Raw genomic sequence first — 22,899 nt, forward strand, 5'->3', positions numbered from 1 at the left:
ATTACCCAGTTTAAAAAATACCCTTATCAGTCTGTTAGCAACAGTTTATCCTTCACACACTGGTTCAGTCCCAAGCCCACAGAACAACTGACTTGTATTTTGTGCGCAGCCGCACCATCAGCGTGCATTTTCCTGCTCCTGGGGCACTTGTCTGCCCCTCCCCCGGGGTTCCCGCCCTCTCCCGCTGGGCACAGACAAGTCGGCTTGGGGCACAAAGGCCTTGAGCCGCTGGGTCCCGGGTGCAGTTATTCCGGCACTCTTCCAGATGCCCGAAACCCAAAACCAGCCATCAGTTTTATATTCCCATCTCTTGAAAAAAAAAAAAATTTTTTTTAACGTTTGTATATTTTTGAGAGAGAGAGAGACCATGTGAGCTGGGGAGGGGCAGAAGGAGAGGGAGACACAGAGTCTAAAGCAGGCTCCAGGCTCTGAGCTGCCAACACACAGTCCGACGCGGGGCTCGAACCCAGGAACCATGAGATCGTGACCTGAGCTGAAGCTGGGCGCCTAACTGGCGAAGCCACCCGGGCGCCTAACCGGTGAAGCCACCCAGGCACCCTGTATTCCCATCTTCTGAGAAACTCTTCATGTGTTAACGTAGCTGATGCTCCTGCTTCCTACAAACGAAATCGCTTTTTGTTTTTCAAATGAATTGTAATTTATTTATTTTTACTAGGCTTGTTATGTTTTGTTTTTTTAATACGAAATTTATTGTCAAATTGGTTTCCATACAACACAAAAATAGGGAACGCTTCACGAATTTGCGTGTCATGTAATTGTTGGTAGCAATCATTTGCTTTTGATGTTTGTTTGAGAGACAGAGTGTGAGCAGGGGAGGGGGGGAGAGAGAGAGGGAGACAGAATCCCAAGCAGGCTCCACACTGTCAGCGCAGAGCCTGATGCGGGGCTCAATCCCGTGAACCCTGAGATCCTGCCCTGAACTGAAATCAAGAGTCAGACGCTTAACCCACTGAGCCACCCGGGAGTCCCAAGAATTGTCCTTTTTTTTTTTTTTTTTTTTTTTCAAAGTGCTTTCTTTTCACTTGATTTGATGATAATTTTGCTTAGCTACTTAGCATGTAAGGGAAAGATTCCAAAGACCGATCTCCATTGCCGGTTATTCCAGTAGTGATGGCTTCCTGAACTCAGTGGCAATTGGAATACAGATGAAGAGCCAAGTAGACTTGACCTCGTTTAGGTGTGTTGTGATATCGAGAGGAGTAACGTCACTCTGTTGCAAAAGGACCAGGTACCCGACTTGTGGGGCCCAGTGTGGAAATGGAACTGTGGGGTCCCTTGTTCAAATACTAGTAGGAATTGCAGGATGGCAACAGCAGAACATTAAACCAGGCGTGAGCCCCCCCCCCTTTTTTTAATAAGGGTATTTATTATTTTGAGAGAGGGAGAAAGAGCACAAGCGGGGTAGGGACAGAGACGAGAGGGAGAACCCCAAGCAGCCTCTGTCATCAGTGCAGAGCCGGACACAGGGCTCAGACTCATCAACCGTGAGACCATGACCTGAGTGGAGATCAAGAGTCTGATGCTTGGGGCGCCTGGGTGGCGCAGTCGGTTAAGCGTCCGACTTCAGCCAGGTCACGATCTCATGGTCCGTGAGTTCGAGCCCCGCGTCAGGCTCTGGGCTGATGGCTCGGAGCCTGGAGCCTGTTTCCGATTCTGTGTCTCCCTCTCTCTCTGCCCCTCCCCCGTTCGTGCTATGTCTCTCTCTGTCCCAAAAATAAATTAAAAAACGTTGAAAAAAAAAAAATTAAAAAAAAAAAAAAAAGAGTCTGATGCTTAACCGACGGAGCCCCCCACGCACACCGAAGGTTTCTTGGGAAACTCTGGCCCCTCCTCAGGGGCCCCCGTGTGTCGGGGTTTGCTGCCTGAGGGTGACGGGCCGTGTGGCCTCGGCAGCCTGTGAATGTCGGTCCCGGAAGCCTTTGACCCCTCTGTGAGAGGCTGCTGTCGCCTGGCATCCCGCGTTCACGACGCCTGCTCTGTTTCTCCTCCCGCATGTAGAAATTCATCGAGTTTGAAGATGCCCTGGAACAGGAGAAGAAGGAGCTGCAAATCCAGGTGGAACATTATGAGTTTCAGACCCGCCAGCTGGAACTGAAGGCCAAGAACTACGCGGATCAGAGTAAGTGGCCCGCCAGAGGGGGACCGGCATTTGAATGTGTCTGTTGTTCCCAGGCTGACCCCAGCTGGGAAGGATGTTGAGAGCCTTTGATGAAAGGAGAGCGAGGGAGCCCGGGACAGCCATATTCTACCCGCACTGTCACTCGCCCTACCCTTTGTCTTACCTCTTTACGCTGCCACGCATTTCCCGTAATCGGCCTCCGATTCCTTGTGGAAATAAGTAAACGAGGCTCCTTTGATGACAAAGCATTTTGGCTTCAGGCTGCAGTCCGAGCCAGACTGGGCCAGCGTGCCATCCCGTGTGACCCCTTGGGTTACAGCTCCCGTGCGGTGCGGGCCCCTGTCTGCGTGGCACCGAGGGGACGCCACTGTTGGGTGGTCGGGAGGCCAGGCCTGCTGAGGGAGCCCGCCGGCGTGGCCCTGCCTGGGGGTGCCGGGCTGGCCGGGGGCCTGCAGGATCACTGTGTCCCCTGCATGCAGGGGCAATGGAGTGCTTTTGGATGAGGGTTGTTATAAGAAGTGTTGTTTCGGTTTTCACAAGTCTTTGTTTAAAAGTCGACGTTATGGTGACCCATGAGTAGAAGTTTTCGTGATGGAGAAAGGACACAGCTGAAGTTTGAACAAAGGGCCACAGGCGGAAGGTGTCCTGGCCGCACGCTTGCTCGGGTGGTGGGGCACAGGTGCAGGGTGCCTGGTTGCCTCGTGAGCTCTCCAGCAGGCCTGTGGGGCACTCGGGTGACTTCCCTGCATTTCGTGGCCAGAGTAGGCCCTTGCTGAGGGACAGGGATTGTCAACTTAGGGGGAACCCCCGTGCCCAGAGGTGGCAGGTCACGGCGTGGTCTTTGCAGCCTTTGGTACGTGTAAGGGACACTTGTGTGTCCCGTCCCACATTTCAGATGTCTTCTGCTCTTTGCCTCGGCACGGAGGCTACTCACGTATGAATTCTGCCCCCTTGTACAAGCCATTTGCTGGAGTCCTGTCTGCACCTGACTCCGTCTCGGAGGCCGCCGGCCAGCTCAGACGCAGCCAGTCGCCCGTGGCCGAGCTTCAGGCACCCTGGTTCTCCTCGTGGCAGGACTGAGCACACCAGGTGCCGCCCAGACCAGCCAGGACCTGCCTTCTGGCGGCCCCGGCGTTCTCTCCTGAGGGTGGCCCTCTGCACCAGGTGTCAGTTTGTCCTGGGACCCTCTGCCCACGTGCCGAGCCCAGAGGGGAAGTGAGGGGGCGTGGAGATGTGGGTTGTGCCGTTGACACGGGGAGGCTGTGTTTTCTAGTTTCCCGCTTGGAGGAGAGAGAGTCCGAGATGAAGAAGGAGTACAACGCCCTGCACCAGCGACACACCGAGGTGGGTGCCCGCCCGCGGCCTGGCAGCCGTGCGAGGCTTCTGGCCTTTACTTCTGGTTTCTCCTGCCCCAGCCGGAAAGCGGTTAGCCACATGCTGGCCAGACTCCCTTTCGCGAGCGTCGTTTTTACTGCTGTCGGAGCACAGCGGGCCTGGAAAGTACCACAGTTAGAGGAGGGGACAGGGGCCGGGGTCAGTGGGAATGGCTCACATGGCATCCTCCTCCTCCACAGATGATCCAGACCTACGTAGAACATATCGAGAGGTCCAAGATGCAGCAGGTTGGGGGAAACAGCCAAACCGAGGGCAGCCTGCCTGGGAGGAGGTAAGGCGGGAAGATGGAGGTGGCAGCCTCTCTGGTTCCCTCATCCCCGAGGTCCCTGGGCCGGGAGGGCAGGGGGCGCTCTGGAGAGCTGCTTCTCCTGACTCGGGTTCCTGGCCGGGGTGCGGGTTCCTGGCCGGGGTGCGTGGCTGGAGCAGGAACGTGCCCCGCCTGTGCCCCAGGCGCCCGAGCCGGTCCAGGGGAACGGGGTGGCCCTCCTGCTGGCCATGTGCAGTTACAAAGGCCCTGGGATAATGGGGTGGCCGTTCCTGATCATCTCAGGGCCTTGTTTCTGGACGCACCTACTCACTAAAACTTGCCTGTGGCCTCCCATCGACACTCGTGGGGCTTCTGGGGTCACGCACAGACAGGTGCAGAGACGCCCAGAGCGTGGAGGCGGGCGGGGCGGTGCAGTGTTGTGCGGGACGCCCGGACCAGGGCCGCTCGGGGACGTTGGAAGCCCAGCCCTGGCCCCTGTCCTGGAGCAGCCTCTTCCACACCCCGTTTTCTCCTTTGTAAAACATAGCAAGTGGAATCTCCCAGGAGGAGTCAGGAACGAAGGCTCTGATCTCTGTGAGGCGTGTGTGTCTCATTCGCTAATCCAGGTCTCCGTGACTGTGGGCCTTAACTACCTCGAATCACGAACACTGATGCGTGGGTGGGGAAGAGGCCTAGACAGCCTGGTGACCGCCGCGTGGAGCCACATTCTTACTGCAGGCCAGGGTGGCACCAGCAGATCCAGAGGCCCTTGCTGGTCTGAGTCCAGGAGCTCCGATGGTTTTATTTGAGGGGTGGAGAGAGGCCTGCCGAGGCCAGCTGCTCTCTCCCCCCTCTGTGCCCTGCAGTCGGGATAAGGCCCAAAGGAGCGGACTGTCAGCGAACTTCTCGAGGGTGTCGGCAACTTGAGGGAGTTGGCCTGGGGAGACCCAGGTTATGGACCTGGGCCGGGTGGGCCGGGACAGAAGTCCCAAGTCTCTAGTGGGTCGGAGGAGGGGCCGGAGGTTGGAATCCCAGGTCCCCCGGATCGAGCTTGGTGATGGGTCCGTTTCCAGCGGTGGCCCGTCATTCCTGCAGGCCAAGGCCTCAAGTCACGGTCACGTCGCATGAAGCCCTTGCTGGCTGCGAAAGCTTTCTCCGTGCCTGCCTCTTCGATGGGTCACGCCGCAGACGGGAGGGCTCAGGCCCTGCCGCTGTGACCGTTGCCGACCACGGTCTTTACCAGCGGGCAGAGCTGTTGTATCCTGTGCTAGAGGCGTCTGACTTAAAAACAGAAACACTGAGCACGCGTGTGAAGAAGGCCTAGCAGGACCTAGGAAAGGAGGTACAGGGACGGTCAGCCTGTTTTTCACAGCCCCCCTGCTTCTTGCGGGGAGCAGGGGCGCCGGCCCTTGAGGACGCTTCCCTGCAGTGAATTCTCACTCCCTAGGGAGGTGTCACACGCTGTGCTGTTCGTTAGCTGAGTCAGCACCAGGTAGTGAGGGCATACGGACCGAACGGTTTGAGTGACAGAACTCTGTAGGTATCGTTTCTGGGTCACAGATGTCTGAAGGTGGGATATGGCGATCTCGCAAGCTACTGGTTCACGGCTGAGATTTTCTCTTGAGTGCACCGTGAGGTCCTCACTCCTGCACTCAGAGGTGCCGGGAAGATTTCTGAGCAGCTGCACTTGAATGCTAACCTGGGGCAGGGGTCTTTGTGTTGTTTTCTGTGGGGAGTCGGTCAGGGCAGTCTGAGCTGGGGCTGAAGCAGCTGGGCGGTTTGGGCATCTCTGATGAGCACTGGGCTCGTGGCCAGTTCCTGAGAGCTGCAGCATTCCAGAACCTTCAGGCTGTTTCCCTGCCAGCCTCCTTTAGGACAAGAGCACCTCAAAGGTCACAAAGGAGAGAGCCCAGGGAGAAGGGCCCAGTTTTCCCAGAAACCGGGAAGGTGTGACTTCTGAATTCAGGACTCGGAGGCCATGAGCGTGCAGGCTTCTACGAGGGGTCAGCACGCTGGGCCCCAGGGATGCGCAGAACCTCGGGATGACGCAGGCTCAGCAAAAAGCAGAAGCTGCGCAAGTTACAAAGCCGGGCACCGAACATCCTGGCCGTCACCGGGGGCCGGGTCAGGCCTCAGTTTCTTCCTGGATGTGGAAGAGGCCCCACGGTTGCAGGATGGGGTTGCTTTCCATGGATGTCTCCGTGTGCGCCGGACGCAGGACCTGGTCTGGGAACCTGCTCTCCCGCGTGTCTTGTGGCTCCCTCGACCCTGAGCCAGTCTGGACGGAGCACGGCACCAGGCCCTCCAGTCTCCCTGGTGTCGGAGCTGGGCACCAGCCCGTTGCGGGTGCCACCCTTCTGCTGGTCAAGACTCAAACTCGAGAGGGGCCGGCTCACAGGGTCCCGTCTAGGGTCCCCTCCGAGGCCCCACGGCCGTTCGTGGAAGCTCTGTGCGCTCTCCTCCCTCCGGGCCCCAGGATGGTCATAAGCAGCCCCACAACCTGTTCACAAGGAACGGGTGTCTTCCGTTCAGCCGACAGTCCACCTCCTGTTGGTGTAGACCGTACCGCCCTCGGTGGGGGGGAGGGGGGACCCTGGCAAGAGCCCACAGGAGCCCCTTCTTTTGTAACACGGACCTGGCCGCTGTCCAGGAGAGGGAGGGGCTCTGGTGCGGATATCCGCCGAGCCTCTTCTCCCTGATTTGATCCTACTAGAAGGGAACCCCACGGTCGAGGGGTATGTAGTCACCATGGTCTCTAGGCCGTCAGCAGTCCGTTAACAGACCTTCCTGAGCCAGAGCCCCTCCCGTGTGAGAGAGTCCTACTCGCAGGAAGAACGCGCCTGAGCTGTCAGCCGACACCTCCTTGGATATGGTCGGCCTCTGCCGGCTCCCTCTGGCCACAAAGAGGAAGGTGCTCCTGCCTGGTGATGGCCGGAGCGGCACTTGTCTGGGTGGGGGGTGGAGGGGGTTGCTGTGGGTCTGCACGGCCGCCATCGCCCTGCTAGCCGGCCCCTCGGCGTTGAACTTCCTCAGCAGCCCGCGAAACCAGCCACCTCTCCTGCATCGCGTGCCCGCAGCCCACACTCTCTGAGGGTGCACTGTGCGTGTCTGACTGCCCAGGACTGTTTCCGGGTGAACAGCCTCTACCCCACGTTCCCAGAGGGACTGCAGGGGGAAACAGGAAGCATGAGCCTTCTCTTGCCGCGCTACTGCACCTGGGGGCCCGGGGAGGCCCCTCCCCGCCACCATCCTGACCTGCTTCTCCAGGGTGTCCCCCTCCTGGCGCAGCTCTTTGGGGACAGATGTACGTCTGCCCCAGCTTCCGAGTTCAGACTCTCTGGCCCCTCCTGGAGGCCACCGGTGCCGGGAGCCACCGATCGCTGCAAAACCTACACCGGCGTTTTCTTCACTCCTGGCTTGGTCTTCTTGGTCTGTGTGTCTTTAGAGACGCGGGTTAGCGTACGTGTGACGCGTGCTCCGTCCCCACGTGCCCACATGTGCCGGACGGCACTCGCCCTCTGCCCTGTGCAGAGTATGTGTGCAACCTGTTCGCCTGCACAGGCCCCGCTTGGGGGCCTCTCGGTGAAGCGGAGAGGGTCATGTGTCTGTGTTGTGTGTCTGTCGCGTGCAGATGTCTGCGTGTTTCCACGTGTCTGTTCCTGTGGAGGGAAGTCCAGAGTGGGGTGCCTGGCCGTTGGCCCGCACCGCACACTCACCCTCCATGTGAGCACGTGTGACCTGAGCTCCTGACCTCTGCCCTCTAATACTGTCTTCTCGTCTCGCCCTCTGTGCTGTTGCCGCTGTGTGCTGGCCCTTGTCTGTCGCTGCCCTGCAGTCCTCGCCAGTCGTGGAGGAAAAGGTAAAGCCTGGGGCAGCGTCCGCGTTGTTGCGCGGAGCGCTCGGGGTGCCCTGGGGTTCGGGAGAGTCAGTCCGGCCAGTGGTTCTTAATTACAGGTGCAGGGCTGGTCCTCGCCCTGCTCTTCGCAGCGGTGTTACCGATCATGGAGTCTGGATGTGGCGCTCGGAGGCCATGGAGAGGCGGCAGTGGGCTGGGCCCGGGTTCCCGAGCCAGCCCCAGACTAGGTGGTGGTGCAGGGGCCCTGCCCAGCAAGCATCCACCTTGTTGTCAGATGAGACCTTGGGTCTGCCGCGCTGGACCCGGCCGGGCAGGGCTGGAGACGTGTGCTCTGGTGTCACACGGTCCTGGACTCACAGTCGCTCCCAGTACTGGGCCCAGAGCCCGCTGTGTGACCGTGACCCTTGCGGGCAGCTTGACCTCTGCAGGCGGTGTGACTCCCTAGGGCTGCGGCTTCTGAAGTGGCCAAGCTTCGGACGGGTCTGGGCCGCAGGTGGGCAGTGCCCAGCAAGTGCCCAGGGGACTGTGGACCCGGCTGCCCGTGGCTATGTGAGGAGCAGAGAGAGGAGATGATGTTGGGTCCCCGGGGAGGACTCCATTGCAAGAGAGCAGCCTGACTGCTCACGAGGCACGTCTGTGCACAGAGCCATGGAAGTGGGGGACACGTGTCCTCCGAGGCGGGATGCTTACACGCTGCCCTCCACCTGGGGCCCAGGGACCCACTCTGCATCTCTCCGGAGGTGGAGCCAGGCCTGAGGAGAGGGATCCCCGCGTTGGCCCCGGGGGCCCGAGGGGGAAGAGCAGGCGATGGGCATTCCTCGGAGCCTGGCCGCTGTGGCCTGAGACCAGGCCCCTCCTCTGGGGATGTGCTGACCGTGTGGCGGCCACTGCCTTCCCAGACACCTGGGCGTGGCAGGGGGGCGTGACGGGCTGCTGGCAGGAGGCAGCCTGAGCACTGGCTGAGCCTCAGGCTTACTGAGGTTTTGATGGACCTGCAGGCTCAGAGCTTGCTAACCTGATGTCTTTCTTAAGATCTGAGTCTCTAGCTCTCACGTGAGCAGCTGAGACACGCCTGAGAACGCATCCTCTGTCACAGGTGACGAGGGTTGCGTGAGGCCCCTAAGGTCGTCCACGGGAAACCAGCTTCCTGAGAGGCCCTGAAGGGTGCGGCCCCCAGGAGCACACCACTCCTCTGGTTCTGTCCCTGCCACAGACTGACTCTGGGACGGCACAGCCAGGTCTCAGCGGGTCCAGGGGAGGCAGCGTCTTGCTGAATAGGACACACGAGCCGGCCTCAAAGGGGACGAAGCAGGACTCCAACTCAGACCCCGTGTTTTTCTCCTTCATCCTGGCCGCGGCCAGAGAGCCCTCCCCCTTCCCAGGGCCAGGCCTCACGAAGCCCCTGCCCGGCTGCAGCAAGTTCACATCAGGGGTGACGGCCTCACGTCTCCTCTCTGTCACCTGCACCCTCCAAGCACCGCAGGAAGCTGCCGGTCTTCTCTCTCCAGAACAGTCCAGCCTCTGGACCTGGCCATTGGGGAACTCTGCAGAACCCCCGCCACTCCTCCCACCACACTCTCTGGGGGTCAAGCTCCAAGCGTGAGATGCTGTGGTGCGGGGGCTTTAATTCTTGGCCCGAACAGTTCCGGGCAGCACGGGCTATCCAGTGGACCACCTTCTCCCGGGTGTGGTGTGTCCGCCCCGGGGCAGGGCATGCATGGGCCGGCCTGGGCTATGTGCCACCCAGGATCCAATCAGAAGCCCCCGATGGAACGGCCCCTGGGGACTGAACTTGGCAGGCAGCTTTGGGCTTCATCCTGGCTTCATCCCTGTCTCCTGGCACACCTTTAAAAGAACTCCCCTCTGGGGTCTTTGCTCCATGATGACCAGGAAGAACTGCGTGGAGTGGGAGAAAGGGGCCCCCTCGGGCTGTCAAGGACGCCGACACCCAACAGGAGGACGGAGCCCCTCTTCACTCTGCACACGTCGGTTCTGACGTTTTGCAGTGAGATCTCGTGAAGGAACAGTAGAGCAGGGTGGGGGACAGGGAGCAAAGTACAGAGCGAAAAGGTCGACGATCCCTTCTGTCTGGCCCCAGGACACAGACGCAGGGCCGACAGCAACAAGCAGGCACGCTGCGCCACCTATAGGAAAGGCCGCCATCGTAAAGTCTCCCCCCCCCCCCGGGAGCGCTCTGTGCGGCCACGTTGCCAGGGGGCCTGCTGCTGGCTCCCCCATGGGACTTCTTAGTGCACATAGCGGGTGTAAGACCGAAATCACCAAACGTGAGTCACGGTGAAACAAGGGAGTGTCACACAGGCCCGCAGGACACCCCGGGTTCCCCTGAACATGGGACCGCGTTTGGTTCCAGAGGAGCTCGGGGCAGGCGGCCCCTGTGCCCCCACCCAGGACCCCGCTCCCTCAGAGCAGGCCCCTGCGTGTCCAGAGCGAGTCCCGTTCTCGAGTGGTGAGCCACCTCTAACGTGCGCTTCCTTCCTTTCTCCCTCACGTTTCAGCAGGAAGGAGCGCCCCACCTCTCTGAACGTCTTCCCCCTGGCCGACGGCATGGTACGTGCACAGATGGGGGGCAAGCTCGTGCCTGCGGGGGACCACTGGCACCTGAGTGACCTCGGCCAGCTGCAGTTGAGCTCCAGCTACCAGGTTTTGTAGCCGTGCCGTGGAGTGAGGGTCCCCCCGCCTCCTCTCCCCCGTCCCGTCCCCCCATCGTCCCATGCTCATTCAGGAAGCTGTCTTTGCGGCCAACCCTTTGCAGCTGCCCCTGGGTTCGCAGGGCCTCTCGCGGACGGGCGTCCGAGCTGGAGAGAAGGACTGCTCTGGGGGTGTGGGCCTCAGGCCAGGGCTGAGCTGAGCCTTTGTTTGGGGGCACAAGCACGTCTGTTCCTCAACTCGCCCCAAAGTATGAGCCCCGTGGCCAGACTGGACGCCAGCCCAGAACGTGCCGTCCTCCTAGCATCTGAGGTTTGCACACCAGTTGCGGGGAAGTCCAGGGTGAGGGGTCGGCGTCGTCTCCTCTAGACTGTCCTTACTGTGCTCCTGACTTCTGGGTCTCCGAGTCTGGGGAGATGGCTGTCCTGGGTGTGTGCAGTTATCTGGGGAGTGCACGCCTCAGCGGGGTCTCCGAGAAAGCCAGGGGCAGGGACTCATTCAGGGCCCCTGGTCACGTGCTGCCGGTTTCGGTCTGTGAGCTCAGCCTGCCCTCACCAGACAGGCTGTGGCCCCATCGCCAGGTAAGGATGCCACCCCCAGGGCTGGAGGAGGCGACCCAGGCCTGGTGCCCTTCCCGCAGAGGCTGTTGGAGGTGCCTGTGGAAGGCCAAGCCCCTGGGCCTCTGGACTGGGGCGGGCTGGCGGTTGTGGGGCCTGAACTTGTGGAGCTTCTCCCTGCCGCAGCTTGTGGCTGACTGTCCATTCGTCCCTGGGTGTCCAGCTTGACCGCTGGAGGTGGCTGCAAGCTGCCCATTCTGTCACCAAGTGACCCCACTCGCTTTCGCTTTTGCTGCAGACACTGAGCATGTCTCTGCGACCTTTGACCTGGGTGCCGGCCCACCTGTTAATGGACCTGCCCGTGTGGGGGGTGGGGCAGAAGGGCAGGGGCCTGGGGGGCCAGGTGCGCTCCCCCCGGCAGAGCCTGGCTATACCACTGGAGGTGACGGCTCATGCGGGGTGGCCGGGGGAGGTGGCCGCGGGGGTTGCGGGGCCGCTGAGCCCCGCCTCTTGCCCGCACCCCCACCAGCTTTCTTCCTGCGTCTCTTCCTGCCGCTGCGACGTCCAAAGTAGCTTTACTCTTCATCACCGTGTTTTCTGTTTCAGTTCGTATATGTGTTTTATTTGCCTTTTTTTAATTACATTTAAGTTCTTTTTATTTTGTGTTCTAGGTTTTAAGGTCTTTCTAATTTCTTAATTTTTTTTGTTGTTTTTTTGTTCTGTTTTTTGTTTTTATGTGCTGTATTTTCAGTGTTTTAACCAAACAGTTGTGGCTACTCATGGTGAGGAATGACCGCTAAGAGTTTGGGTTCTTTGCATTTGGAGGTCACTGCCACACGTTGATGGTTTAGGAGGTTGAGAGGTTTGCCGTTAGGTAAGTGGTGGCCAGGGGAGCGTCCTGCGGGTAGGCGGCGGCCTGTAGGCTCAGGGAGAGCCAGGGGCTGGGGGAGGCCTGGCTGCGCCGCACGGTTCCCCTCGGTGACTTTGGGGGCGAGGAGGCCCGCTGCAGACCCGCAGACACCAGCTGGTGGGGCACAGACAGGCCACCGGACGTGGCCGTTGAGGAGGCGGCCCAGAAAACGTGTGGTCCAGAGAGGTGTGGACTCGAATGCCGGCCTCCCTCGGCCCTCTCGGACTTCCCCGTGCCTCGGGTCCCCTGCGGCCGTCTCTCGAGTGCTGGCCCGGGGCTCCGTGCAGCAGAGGGCCCCTGCCCGCGGGAGGCCTGGGAGCCTGTGTCGTGTGGGGCGGACAGACCACTGGGGCAGCTCCATCACAGAGGCTGTCAGTGTGCCTCGTGTCACAAAGAGGATTTTTCCTTCTCACACCGGCCTTAGGCGGTAGAACCCAAATAGAAAATACTTGGATGGGGTGCCCCCAGGGAGACAGGACCTGTCACGAGGGGCCTGTGGCCTCAGCACATTAATAATCCGGGCCCGTTGTTCTTGGCTGTGGGGGCCGTCCTGTGGCCTGCAGGATAGTGAGCGGACCCCCGCCTCCACCCACTGGACCCCAGGAGCACCTACCCGTCCCCAGTTGTGAGAGCCACGGGTGTTCCCACACATCGGCACACATCCCCGCGGACCTGGCCGCCGGGTCGAGGAGGGTGTCGATTTGGATTCCAGGCAGACGCGTCCCCGCAGCCTGTTAGATGAAGCCGGAGGTCACCACCCCAGGCCCTGGCCTGACACTGACCACGCGGGTCAGGAAAAGGCGGGTCTCAGAGGTCCCCAGCCAGCTCTGCCTCCCGGTCACCTAGAGGCAGCCACGGGAGCCTGGTCAGGCCTTCCTAGTTGCAGGCGGGTGTGGGTGGGTCCCAGCGTGTGTCCAGCTTTGTGGAGGAGGCCACGCACCCCTGCCGTCAGCTCCTTCCCCTCAGCGCCCCCAGAAGCACCCCTTCTGGAGACACCGTGTGAGCCACTGCCGCTGGCGACTGGGGTGTGCACCGGGAGCTGGGCCCCGCAAGAGGGTGGTGATAGGGCCTGGGGGTGCTGCCGGCAGGTTCTGGCGCGCCCACCGAGGACCGGGTTGGGGGTGAGTCACGGTTGTCGGTGTGCGTAGCCGCGTGGGGCCAGCTTATGGATCTTGTCAGGAGCTTCAGGAGGAAAGACCGGGAGAGGAGCGGGCTGGTTTCCTGCGTCATACTTCCTCAAGTAGAGCGTGTTCGCGGCAGGAGGCTCTCACGGTCAGCGGCTGAGGGCGCATTTTAATGGTCGGTCTCTGTCCGCTCCGGGAATGTTTTGAGGGTGACCCGTTCCGTGGAAGGAGAGTCACAGTTTGTTGGCATTTGTGTAGACGTGTAGGTGCTTGAGCCGTGGGGGCCGAGAATTCCACATTCCCTCTAGTCTCTGCGTTCGTTCGGGAGGTCTGTGCCCCTCCCAGCCCCTGGCTGCGGCCAGCACTGGGAGCGGGAGATGGAGTGGGGGGCGGGAGGCGGGAGACGGGGCCGGCCGGCCGGCCGCAGCACCCGTAGCTTGATCCGAAGGCATGCTCAGCCTCCTCCCAGGCCCCGGAGAGCCCTCGGCCCCGCCCTGAGCCGCACCTTGTTTCCGACCCACCCCCCCCCCCCCCCCCCCCCCCCCCCCACCCCCCCGCTGGCTGCAAAGGGTTGCTTGTCATGTTCACGTAGCTTCATGTCCATCACACGCGGCATCGGCGGGCTGTTCCCGGGAGCGTGCAGGCTAAAAGCCCCGATGTGCAGCATTTAAATAAGGTGGCAGCAGCCTCTGCAAAGTGGGAGGAGTGGCTGGGTGAACCAAGGGACCGGGCCCAAGGAGCTGGCCCGACAGGAGAGCAGGGGTCCTCCTGTCCCTCCCGGTCCCGGCACAGAGCGCCGTGTGACCGTGGCCGAGGGAGCCCAGCACGGGGGCCCCGTGGAGGTGGCCAAGGCCCCTGCTGGCCCTGCACGGCGTGCCCGGCCGTACCCAGAGCCTGGGGGCGTGGTGGCCCACATGACGAGCTTCTCCCTTCCCTGTGTTCGGCCCTAGTGTCCGCAGGACGAGATGTCCGAGTCGGGCCAGTCTTCCGCGGCTGCCACGCCCAGCACCACGGGCACCAAGTCCAACACGCCCACGTCCTCCGTGCCCTCGGCGGCGGTGACGCCGCTCAACGAGAGCCTGCAGCCGCTGGGGGACTATGGCGCCAGCACAAAGAGCAGCAAGCGGGCTCGGGAGAAGCGCAACAGCCGCAACATGGAGGTCCAGGTCACACAGGAGATGCGGAACGTCAGCATAGGTGCCTCGGCCGCCCGCGTGCTCCCGGGCGGCGCCCCCCCCCCCCCCCCCCCCCCCCCCGCTATCCTGCCGTCCCTTCTGGCTACCGCTTTTAGCTCGGGTGCCAGCACAGACAGCGCAGACATTCGTGGGCTCCCCGGCCACGGAGCCAGAAGTGAGCGATCAGGGTGGCGGGCTGGCTCCCCGCGAGGCCTCTGCCGGGCGTGCAGGCAGCCGTCGCCTCCCAGTGTCCTCGTGGGGTCGTCCCTTCCTCTTAGGACACGGTCAGATGAGACCAGGGCCTGCCCATGTGGCCTTCACCTCTTCAGAGTCCCCATCTGCGATGCAGTCACATGCAGGGGTTCTGGGGGCTGTGGCTTCAGCGTGTGGACTCAGGGGGCAACCCGGCTTCTGACGGTACACTGCCATCACCCAGCAGACGCACTCACTAGAGGAGGGACAGGAGGAGAGACAGGGCTTTGGGTCTGGTCGTTGGAGGTCATGAAAAGGAGACCCGGTTCTGATGAAGGGGCCCCACGTGGCCGCCGGCGAGGAGGAAGCCCTTTCCTGACGGTCCCTGCCTGGCGGGGGTCTAGTGTGGGGTCTCCAGATACGGGGCCAGAGGGCAGGCGCCCCCCCTAACCCTGGGGTTCCTGTGTGTCCCCCCCACCCCTCAGGCATGGGCAGCAGTGACGAGTGGTCTGATGTTCAAGACATTATCGACTCCACCCCGGAGCTGGACATGAGTCGGGAGCCCCGTCTCGATCGCACGGGCAACAGGTACTCACTGAGCCCGGGGGCCGGGTGGGCTCAGCGTTCACTGTGGAGGTGGGGCCTTTGGCGAAGGTGCCCCCTGCAGCCTCTTGCACAGGCAGCGCTGGCATTGAGCGGCCCCTCGGGCGGTGTTGGAGAGCCCCCCCACCAGCCCAGAACGCTGCCCACTCACCCTGCCCTCCCCCGGCTGCATGTCCTCACAGCCCAACCCAGGGGATCGTGAACAAGGCTTTTGGCATCAACACTGACTCCCTGTACCACGAACTGTCTACCGCGGGGTCGGAGGTCATCGGGGACGTGGATGAAGGAGCGGACCTGCTAGGTAAACTCAGGCCACCCCCGTGACCCCAGGGCCTCGGGCTTGCTGCCGTTGCTTTTGTTCGTAATGAAAGCAAAGTCTTTGTCAGCTGCAACCTAGGGGTTTCTTTCACAGTTTTGTCGAGATACATTTCACATTCCATAAAAGGTATCCCCTTAAAGGATGAAGTTCAGTGGGTTTCAGGGTGCTCACAGAGCTGTGTTACTGCCTAATTTTAGAGCGTTCCATCACCCTGAAAACTGTGCCCGTGCCTAGGCGGTGCACTTTTTAGCAATTGTGCTCCTCGCAGAAAATGCCCAGACAGGGTCGCTGCCCATCTGCAAGCCCTCGGCACCGTGGTCGCCTCCAGAGCTCCCTGCACCTGGGTCAGAAATGGGTGCAGAGACACTTCCCCGTGTGGACTCCCTCCGGGGCCTGCTTCCTGTCCTGGGTTGGGCGTGAGGCATGTAGACGCCGTGTATGCAGCCGAGCACTGCCCTCGGGGTCCGGGGCCAGGTGGGAAATCGGATCCTTGCAGTGGCACGCCTCACCCCCCCCCCCCCCCCACCCCCCGCCAGCTCCTGCCCCCGCTGACCTCGTCCCCTGAAGGCCTGCTGCAGGACCAGAGCTCTCGGTCCCTTCCTCCCAGCAAGGCAACCTCCGGGGCAGAGGGTGACCGTGTTGTGGGGGATCAGTGGCTCTGGCTTGTCCTCTCCTCCCCACGCCGGCTTCTGTGGAGGGATGGTACCCCCAGCTCTCGTGGCTTAGGAGGGGGCAGCCAGTCGGCGGTGCCACTTCAGCCCAGAAATCCGTGAGGCCGCCTGCAGGCCCTGTGGCCCGGGTTTGGTCACGTGCTGCCCAAGGAGGTGGAGCTGCCTCACGTGGATGAGGTTTGTTTTGTTTTTTAATGTTTATTTATTTTGAGAGAGAGAGAGTGGGAGAGGGGCAGAGAGAGAGGCAGAGACAGAGAATCCTAAGCAGCCTCTGCACTGTCAGCCAAGAGTCTGACGAAGGGGCTCGAACCCACGAGATCATGACCTGAGCTGAAAACAGGAGCCGGACGCTCAACCGACTGAGCCGCCCAGGCGCCCCTTGCGTCGAAGAGTTCTACTTCCCACCAGTGTCCCTCTGCACTGGTGACCTTTGGCCATCAGGGACTTGAGGACATTTGTAGAGTGTGTCTGCCTCGGGCTCAGCTCCCCTGTGTGGACGGCAGTGTCTTCGGTGGATGGCCGGGCTTCCGGCTGCAGACGTGGCCCGGCTGGAGCCCATGAGGGAGGGCCACCAGCCGGTGGTTTCCATCTGCACAGCCTCACTCTCTTAGCTCCAGCCTTGCTGGTTGTCTCGCTCGGGCCGCGGAGGCCTCCCGGGAGCACAGCCGCCTGCGGTGAAGCCTACTTAAAAAAATAACAGAAACTGTTAACACAGAGAAAAAAGGTACTTCGAGGAAATCATTTGCAATATTCTGACACCTTTCCCTTCTCCTTTATAGAGTTCAGGTAATCCCATATACGTTCCAATTTTTATTTTTGGAAAAGTAGTACGCGTCTATAACAATATTCGCATAATACCAGAAATTGCCAATAAGAGAGTAAAAACCAGACGATCGTGACGAGCGCACCTTCCCAGGTGCCGTAGCACACACGCGTACGTGGCACGTGGGGGGTTTCGGGTCATGTCTGTCCTCCCCTTTGTGGGCGATGTTACCATTTCTCTGACCTGCTACTACCCCCAGTGCGCGTCACCTTGTGGCATGAGACTGTAAATTACTCAACCCGTTCTGCCAGGGTTCTGATTTTTGCTGTTTGGATACTGCGGTCACAGATACCTATGGGCGTAAATCAGCTCGCCCCCCTGGAGACTTCTTTAAGGCGGGTTTCTAGAGGTGGGAACCTCAGCGTAGAGATGTGGGCTCCTGACACTGGCTCCACGTTGCTTTCCCAGACGTGGCTTCCGTTGGGCTCGTGCCTGGCTGTCCTTCAGACGTTGGACCTGCCAGGCCGGGAGCGGCATGGGAAGGAACTCCCGCCCCTAGAGTTTGTGCCCGGGAGCAAGGCTGTAGTGGGTGACCGGGCACACGTGTGTGTCCGCGAAGGAGCACCTTTCTGCCAGGCCCACCTTGGAGGCTGTGAGGGCGCGAGGGCCTCGTGTGTGCTGCACTCCTGAGTCTCTGATGAAAGAGGTGGCGGCCTTCTCCCCGGAAGAGCGCATAGGCACACGGCGTTCGCGTGTCCGCGACCCGGCTCCACGTTCGAGTTCCTGGCCGTGGGCAGCTCAGCTGCCCCGCGCCGTGTTTAGGGGCCGGCCGCAGGTTGGGGAGGGGACCGTAGGGGAGGCGCCCAGCCGGAGTCCCAGACCTTGTGCTTTTCAGTCTCCTCTCACGACACGGTTCCAGTCATCGACACGGTCACGAGAAGAGTCACACCAGCGTTAGATGTGCGCGTCTGCCTTTAATCTGGGGTGCTGCCGCCGCCCCCATTTCATAGATGAAGAAGCTGAGCCCGGGGAAGGTGAAGTGAAGCAGCACAATGGGGACTTGAACCCAGGTCCAGCCAGAGCAGCAGGCATGACTGACCGCCCTCTGTGCTTTTCTAGGGATGGAATGTGATGGGTTTGCCCAGAGTGCACAGTCCAGTGTCTCTGAGTGAGCTCAGGGCCGTGAGGTCAGCACCCCACAGCTCTAGAGCACTGTCCCCCCCCGAAGGAAGCCTGTGCCCACGCACAGTGACCCATCCGTGTCTGTGCGCTCGCCCTCCTGGGCGCTTCCTGTCACCTGGCCCTCCTCTTCCACCTGGCCCCTTTCTGTGCACAAGTGCCCGTGAGGTTCGTACGTGTTGTAGCAGGGGTCAGCGTTCCATCCTTCCCTGGCAGAGCGGTGCTCCGTGGCACAGACGGGCCCCCACCTCACGTGGCCGTTCATCCACTGCTGGCCATCGTGGCTGATGCTTCTGCTCCACATTTGGTCCCTCGTGTGGTCGTGGAGGATGACTGGAGTTGGCCGGCCTCGTCGCCGCCCGTGATTCTGGGTGGCCTGCCCGCCGGCGCGTCCCGTCATTGGTCACTGGCCGGTGGCCACCCTGGGCACCGCTCTGTTCTGGCTGGCGTGGGCCCTGTTCTTGGGCGTGCCCTTCCGGAGCCTTCAGAGGCACGACGGCATCTGAAAGGCAGGCTGCCCCGGGGAGTTGAGAAGGAATCAGGCGCTGTCACACTGTGTCAGTGGGGCGCCAGGCAGAGGAGCCCTCCCTTTGCCCAGCAGGGTGGAGGAATGGGCTGGGGTCGGCTCCAGTCCCCTCGCCGAGGGGCCCCAGCCCCATTGTCTGGCTCGGCTAGAGTCTTTCTGAAGAGCCTCGCGCCTGTCCCCTGCATTCCCTGTGTGGCTGCTAAACAGCAAAAAGCCTGCGGCCAGTGGGCGGCCGTCCTCACAGTGGCAAGGTCCTGCAATAGCAGAAACACGGTGATGTTGTCAGCGTGGCCGAGGACGGCGTCCTTCAAAGCTCCGCGTGTCTGGATCGGGCATTTGGATCGTGTCTGTTCGCCACGGCATTTGGACTGTGAATTCCTTCAGCAAAGAAGGAAGGACCCTGGATGGGCCTGTCTTGTTACGTTTCACTGAGCTGACCGCACCGCTTGTAAGATACACCGTTAGTTTAGAAATCTCCAGGAAAGGAAGCCCTTGCTTCAAGTTGAAGGGGGACACGCCTTCAATCGTGAGAGCACGCCCAGTCTCAGAGGTGCCGTGCTTCGAGAGTGCGCCTCTCAGAGCTGACGTAGCTGGGGAGCCGAGGAGTTAGCACCTAGTGACCACGTAGCACGTGCTGGGCGTCTACCAGGGAGTTTCCAGGGAGCCCGAGCTACGGAGGTCACGTCTCTCCTTCACAGACGAGGAAACTGAGGCTCAGACGAGCCAGGCAGTGCACCCTGCGTCACTGAGTTGGAGTCTGAAGGCCGCACAGGCCAACCGGACGTGCTTTCTACCCGGTGCGCTGTGCCCAGGTAGCGGGGTCCCGCCCCGTGGCAACCAGACCCAGACGCCGTCTAGACGTTAACCTTGAGAGGGAGACCAGCCCATGTGCACAGAACTCGGGAACGTGACGGAAGAACGTAGAAAGGGGCGCCCGGGTCGCTTAGTCGGTTAAGCATTCGACTTCAACTCAGGTCATGATTTTGTAGTTCGTTGAGTTCAGGCCCTGCATCAGGCTCTGTGCTGACAGCCTGGAGCCTGCTTCGGATTCTGTGTCTCCCTCTCTCTCTGCCCTTCCCTCCCCTCAGAAAAAAATAAACATTTAAAAAAAGAACATGAAAGGCCTCATGCGAGAACTTCTGCACGCTCCGGGTCTGCAGGCTGAGCTCTGTAAAGCTGCCGGGTGGCCTCACGGCTCAGCCCGTTGTCCGTACCCAGCCCCGGCCAAAGAGCTTCGTGAGCAGACTCCAGACTCCGTCCAGGAGAACATGTGAGAAGAGCCCGGAAAGGGCTAAGAAAGAACAGGCTGCAGGGCTGCCTGACGCTCCAGGCACCAAAGGGTTTACAAGCTGTGACGCGGAGGGCGGCGGACCCAGGGTGGCAACAAACCGGTGACCCCTCCGGTTCGTGTGAGGAGAGCTGGCCCCGCGTGGGAATTCACCGACGCTGAATGTGGTGCTTCACATCACCGGAAAACGGGTGGATTAGTTGAATAGCCATTTGGTGAAGAATGAAGTCTGGTCCCAACCTCCCGCCGTACACAGAAGACTTTGTAGGGGGACTTCGGACCTAAACGTAAACACGCAAGGACAGCGGGACTGGCAGAACGCCGGAGAGTGTTCTCTGCATCGCCACAACCGTAGAGGAAAGTGCTGCCAGGTGTGGCTGCGCACAAGTTAACATATACGCGATCTCCCTCGCTGACAGAGGTCAAGTACAGTGGAACCTGAGCAGAGGATGAAATCAGGAAGTTCCCAGAAGATGCCCACCAACCACAAAAAGATGTTCAACTTCAAGAATGAGGCAGGACAGAAAAGAGAAAACACAGATGAGTTTTCGTTTTTGTTTTTTTCTCACAAGAGCAACAAACACGAAGCAGGTGCTAGGGCGCCCACGGCCGGGAGGTGGTCGTGCGGCCCGCGGAGCCGTGCTGGCGGGGTGAGGTGAGCGGTCGCTCCTACCCGTCCCCGCCTGGACGTCCGGGGTGCTGGGCGGTGAGTGCACGCCCCTGTGCGCTGAGCGCTCATCCCAGGCGAGCGCAGATCTCCAGTGCACAGTCCCGTGACACGGGGTCAGGTGGGACACAGCAAATGGCCCACAAGGCTGGGTATTTGCCCTTGGTTTGTGCGTATGTGCCTATGTATGTATGTATTTATTGGGAGAGAGAAAGACACGGCGTGGGGAGGGAGGGGCAGAGGGAGAGAGTGAACCCCACGCAGGTTCTGCACTGCCGGTGTAGAGCCCATCGTGGGCCTGGAACCCACGAAGCCACAAGACCATGACCTGAGCTAAAACCAAGAGTCAGACGCTTAACCGACTGAGCCACCCAGGTGCCCCTTTGGTTTTGTGTTTTATTTTTTTTTTAATTTTTTTTTTCAACGTTTTTTATTTATTTTGGGGACAGAGAGAGACAGAGCATGAACAGGGGAGGGGCAGAGAGGGAGGGAGACACAGAATCGGAAGCAGGCTCCAGGCTCTGAGCCATCAGCCCAGAGCCCGACGCGGGGCTCGAACTCACGGACCGCGAGATCATGACCTGAGCCGAAGTCGGATGCTTAACCGACTGAGCCACCCAGGCGCCCCGGTTTTGTGTTTTAAAAGCTGGTGTTCTTCAGGGCGCCTGGGTGGCTCAATCACTTAAGCGTTCCACTTCAACTCAGGTCGGGACCTCACAGTTCGTGAGTTCAAGCCCCGCGTCAGGCTCTGTGCTGACAGCTCGGAGCCCGGAGCTGCCTCGGATTCTGTGTCTCCCTCTCTCTCTCTGCCCCTCCCCTGCTCGTGCTTTGTCTCTGTCTCTCAAAAATAAAAATATTAAAAAGAAAAGCTGGTGTTTATCTGGAAAGAGTTCTGAGAGACAGAAGATCAGCTCTCGAGCACGGTTGCCCTGGGGGGTCGAGACGAGCGGTCACGCCCACTGTTGAGCTGGCACATTCCTTTATCATTTCAGTTCCTGCAGCACGTTGTGTGTTGTGTCGTTTACGTCAAGTGACGAAGTGACCACGTACACAGTACTGTTGCACCCAGTCTTCAGCTGGGAAAAGTTCGGAGCCCAGGAGGAAGGCACTGCCGGCCCCACACGCCTCCAACCCTGTCCCCAGCGCCCCTGCTTTCTGCCTGCCTTTCCCTCCCTGCCAGCCGGGCCCTTGGTTCTTTCTCTTTTTCTGGCCATCCTTTCCCTGAGGTCGCGCCCTTCCTGAAAGGCCTGGGCTGGCGGGAGGGGCCGGGGGCCACGAGGCCAAGCTCACGCGCTCTGGGGGCACCTGGGGCCTGGACGCCCCGGGCCCCCCGGCGCAGCCCCCGCGCGCACACCCTCTCACCTTCCCCGGCCGTCGCTGCTGCGTCTTGGGGGGCCTTGCCCTCCTGAGGGCTGAGCAGGCGTGGGGCCCGGCGCTCGGGGTCTCTGTTTTCCTTCAGGGTCGCCGTCCCCGGTGGGATTTGTCGCCCACAGGCCTGGTGACATCTGCTTGTATTCTTTCACGCGTTGTTGCTTTCTCTGTAATAAGAATTTCTTTATTTTGTTGGTTCCAGTCACCAACTGACCTTTGTCACTTCCTTCCCCCGTCTCTCTGTGCTTTGCTGGACACGGCCCCAGGGGAGTTCTCAGGTGCGTATCTCCGCCCGTCTGCCACCCCTCCTCACGGCGCTGTCCGGCTGCAGTGGGGGGGCATCCTGGGGACACTCCCCACTGCCGTCCAGTCACCGCAGGCTGGGCGGCCTGTCCCTTCCTGGGTCCCCTCCAGGCCACTAAGGCACACGTGCTTCTGCTTACCAGCCTACTGCCGCTCGGAAGCTTCTCTTGGTTTGCTCTACTAGCCCACTGACAATGGCCCTGACACGTGAGGGAGAATGGCTGTGCCCTGGACCCTGTCCCTCAAAGGCCCCAGTGACATTTCTCAGGGTTCTCCCCTGTCAGGCACGCCCCAGAAGTCAGGGGTCCCATGCCCACGTGGCAGATGGCCCAGCCCCGGGCTTCTCCGATTGTTCGCAGCAGGAGACTCTGAGGCCCCGGCCCGTCCACACGCGGCCTCCCCCGTGTGCTCGAAGGCGTGCCGGGTCCCCGGGCACAGCTTTCCCTCATTTGCAGACTTGTGCCCTTAACCCCCACCCTCACGGCCCAGGACTCTGGTGCACGGGGTCAAGTACACTTCCCGGCCCCTCATCTCATCACCCTCTGCCCTTGGCCTGGTGACCTCTGCAGCCAAGGATGCAATGTCCAGAAGGAGCAGCTGGCTCCGTGCCACCCCCGGCCCTCCCAACCCACCACTGTGTCCATCCCACCTGCCCGCCGGCCCTCCCCTGTGTCCACCACCCCGGCCCTCCTAGCCCTCTCCTATGTCCACCTTCCAGCCCTCCCAGCTCTCCCCTGTGTCCACCCACCAGCCCTACCGGCCTCTCTTGTATCCACCCCCCCGCCTCCCACCCTCCCCTGTGTCCACCCTCTGGCCCTCCTAGCCCTCCCCTGCATCCACCTCCCGGCACCCCTGGCCTCTTCTGTGCCCACCCTTAACCCAGCAAGAAGAAGGCTCCGTGCCAACCCCCCCCCCCCCCCCCCCCCCCCCCCCCCCCCCCCCCCCC

The 22,899-nt window shown here is 61.0% G+C and overlaps 1 protein-coding gene across 4 annotated transcripts in view; it reads left to right on the top strand.

The window, feature by feature from the left end:
- The window catches only part of MAPK8IP3 (mitogen-activated protein kinase 8 interacting protein 3), a 48,004-nt gene that overhangs the window by 13,891 nt on the left and 11,214 nt on the right, over window positions 1-22,899 (top strand). For 2 of the 4 annotated variants that reach the window (XM_049637250.1, XM_049637252.1), the window contains exons 2-8: window positions 2,020-2,140; window positions 3,414-3,484; window positions 3,715-3,806; window positions 10,155-10,299; window positions 13,847-14,093; window positions 14,749-14,851; window positions 15,049-15,167. In XM_049637250.1, the coding sequence (XP_049493207.1) occupies window positions 2,020-2,140; window positions 3,414-3,484; window positions 3,715-3,806; window positions 10,155-10,299; window positions 13,847-14,093; window positions 14,749-14,851; window positions 15,049-15,167 (898 nt within the window). Of the gene's footprint in view, window positions 1-2,019; window positions 2,141-3,413; window positions 3,485-3,714; window positions 3,807-10,154; window positions 10,300-13,846; window positions 14,094-14,748; window positions 14,852-15,048; window positions 15,168-21,916; window positions 21,929-22,899 lie in introns of all 4 variants that reach the window. The other 2 variants (XM_049637253.1, XM_049637251.1) reach the window with 2 other exon arrangements.

The sequence above is a fragment of the Panthera uncia genome, chromosome E1, assembly GCF_023721935.1.
Source record: "Panthera uncia isolate 11264 chromosome E1, Puncia_PCG_1.0, whole genome shotgun sequence".
In the NCBI taxonomy this organism is placed as follows: Eukaryota; Metazoa; Chordata; class Mammalia; order Carnivora; family Felidae; genus Panthera; species Panthera uncia.